The sequence below is a fragment of the Trypanosoma grayi genome (genome assembly GCF_000691245.1).
Source record: "Trypanosoma grayi strain ANR4 Tgr_1461_V1, whole genome shotgun sequence".
NCBI classification, from domain to species: Eukaryota; Euglenozoa; class Kinetoplastea; order Trypanosomatida; family Trypanosomatidae; genus Trypanosoma; species Trypanosoma grayi.
Genome location: NW_008827079.1, coordinates 716 through 3,128, shown reverse-complemented (window position 1 = coordinate 3,128; position 2,413 = coordinate 716). Strand labels below are relative to the sequence as shown.

The following is a 2,413-nucleotide window of genomic DNA, read 5'->3' as shown; positions in this document are numbered from 1 at the left end:
CAGGTGACAGTGTAGTTATTTTCAATTCAAAGTGATGGGCTGCTGAAACACACATGCACTTTTGTTTTTGTTTGTTTGCCTCGCTTCAGTTCGCCGTAGACATTCTACGAATCGAAGAAGCCCCATAGCCTATCAAGTCAAAGAATTTTTGGCACACATACACACAACGAAAACAGCAACAACAAGAAAGAAAGCAACTCCACCAAAAAAAAAAAAGAGGCACACACAGGTTGCGCATACGTTCTGAAGCAGCAAACGAAGCGGGGAACATAACAACAAGCAAAAAGGGACCAAACAATGATCCGCCGGTGCGCATTCGCTACTGTAGTGCCAACAGCTGGAGCACTGTGCCTTGCTGCGTCCCGGCGTGGCCTGCACTACGCACCGCGTCCGCGGGACATACAGTTCCTCATGGAAGACGTCTTCGACATGTACCCACACTATGCAAAGATGGGGCGGGGGGACGTCAACAAGGAGCTCTTTGACGCTCTGCTCGACGAGAGCGCTAAACTGGCCACGCAGACGCTCTTTCCACTCTACACCACTTCCGACGATGAGGGCTGTCACCTGCTTCCGGATGGCAGCGTGAAGACGCCAAAAGGGTTCAAGGAGGCGTACAACGCCTTCAAGGACGGCGGCTGGGTCGGCATCTCGCACCCCGAGGAGTTCGGCGGGCAGGGGCTGCCGGCCTCTGTTGGCTTCATCCTGCGGGAGTTGATGGCCACGGCGAACTGGCCGCTGTCGATGTACCCCGGCCTCAGCATGGGCGCCGCCAACACGTTGCTGGCGTGGGGAAACAAGGAACAGAAGGAGCTTTACCTTACCAAGCTCGTGACGGGGGAGTGGAGTGGCACAATGTGTCTCACGGAGCCCCAGTGTGGGACGGACCTGGCGCAGGTGAAGACCAAGGCAGAGCCCTGCGGTGATGGCACCTACAAGCTGAAGGGAACAAAGATATTCATCTCCGCAGGCGACCATGACATGGTGCCCAATGTTGTGCATATTGTCTTGGCGCGACTCCCCGACTCGGCGCCGACGACGAAGGGGATCTCCCTCTTCCTTGTGCCGCGGCACGTAGTGAAGGCAGACGGCTCGCTGGAGCCTGCAAAAAATGTGAAATGTGTGGGCCTTGAGTCCAAGATGGGAATCAAAGGAAGTGCCACATGCCAGCTGAGTTTTGAAGACTCTGTGGGATACCTGATTGGGGAGCCTAATGCTGGGTTAAAGCAGATGTTTACCTTTATGAATGCTGCTCGCGTCGGAACGGCGATGGAGGGCATCTGCCATGCAGAACTTGCGTTCCAGAACGCCCTGCGGTACGCTCGTGAGCGGGGATCGCAGCGTTCTCTCAGCGGCACCAAGTGCCCTGACAAGCCGAATGATTCTCTCGTGTGGCATCCGAACGTACGCCTGAATATTCTTTTCGCAAAGGCTGTTGCAGAGGGTGGCCGCGCTTTCTTGATGGATGTGGGTCGCATGCTCGACCTGCAGGACAGCGCGAAGGACGCGGAGGCAAAGAAAAGGTTGGATCACGAGATCGGCTTCTACACTCCTATTGCGAAAGCGTGCCTAACGGAGTGGGGTGTGGAGGCGGCGTCGCGCTGCCTGCAGGTGTGGGGTGGTCACGGCTACATCAAGGGCAACGGTATGGAGCAGATCCTCCGCGACGCGCGCATTTCGACACTGTACGAAGGCACGACGGGTATTCAATCGCTTGACTTCATTGGCCGAAAGGTCCTGCGGTCCAAGACGGACGAGGTGTCACGCTTTGGCACCAAGGTGAATGCCTTCGTGCGGCCGTACTTCTTCAGCCGCGGCGCCATTGGAAAACACGCCCGGCGCCTGTGGGTTCTGCAGAAGCAGTGGCGTGTGGGGCTCACAAAGTTAAAAATGGCGGCGATCAACGATGTCGACACCGTCGGCGCCGCGTCAGAGGACCTGCTCATGTACACCGGTTACATGGTGCTCGGCTACTACTGGCTGCGCATGGCCATCGCCGCGCAGAAGCGTATCGACGCTGGCAAGGACACCGACGGCTTCTACCAGTGCAAGTTGGACCTCTGCGACTACGTGTTCGAGTCCATTATCCCACGTGCGGATGCGCACTTCCAAATGATGCAGAGGGGTTCGGAAATCATGAAGAGCAAGGAGACGACGTGGGACATCTGCTAAGGCCCTGCGGGCCACACACTCACGCACACAGACAGACAGACGTAAGCACGTGCCGAGGCGTAGGTGACGAGGGAGTCGCACAGCTAGAGGTGTGGTGCGCAGCACGACCAGCGACAACGAACAAAACATGAAACCGAAACCAAGAAAGAAAAAAAAAACACATACGCAAAAACAAGCAAAAAGAACAGTGGAGTGAGTGGCGGGTAGAATTGCAAGCGTTATATCTTTTTTTTTTGTTTTC

At 55.9% G+C, this 2,413-nt stretch overlaps 1 protein-coding gene across 1 annotated transcript; it reads left to right on the top strand.

Annotated features, from left to right (window-relative positions):
- Positions 1 to 297: 297 nt before the first annotated feature.
- DQ04_14611000 (putative acyl-CoA dehydrogenase) lies at positions 298 to 2,172 on the top strand (the record flags this gene model as incomplete). The annotated part of the gene is made up of 1 exon (XM_009317168.1): positions 298 to 2,172. One exon carries the CDS (start codon positions 298 to 300, stop codon positions 2,170 to 2,172), a length of 1,875 nt encoding a protein of 624 aa, XP_009315443.1.
- Positions 2,173 to 2,413: the final 241 nt, after the last annotated feature.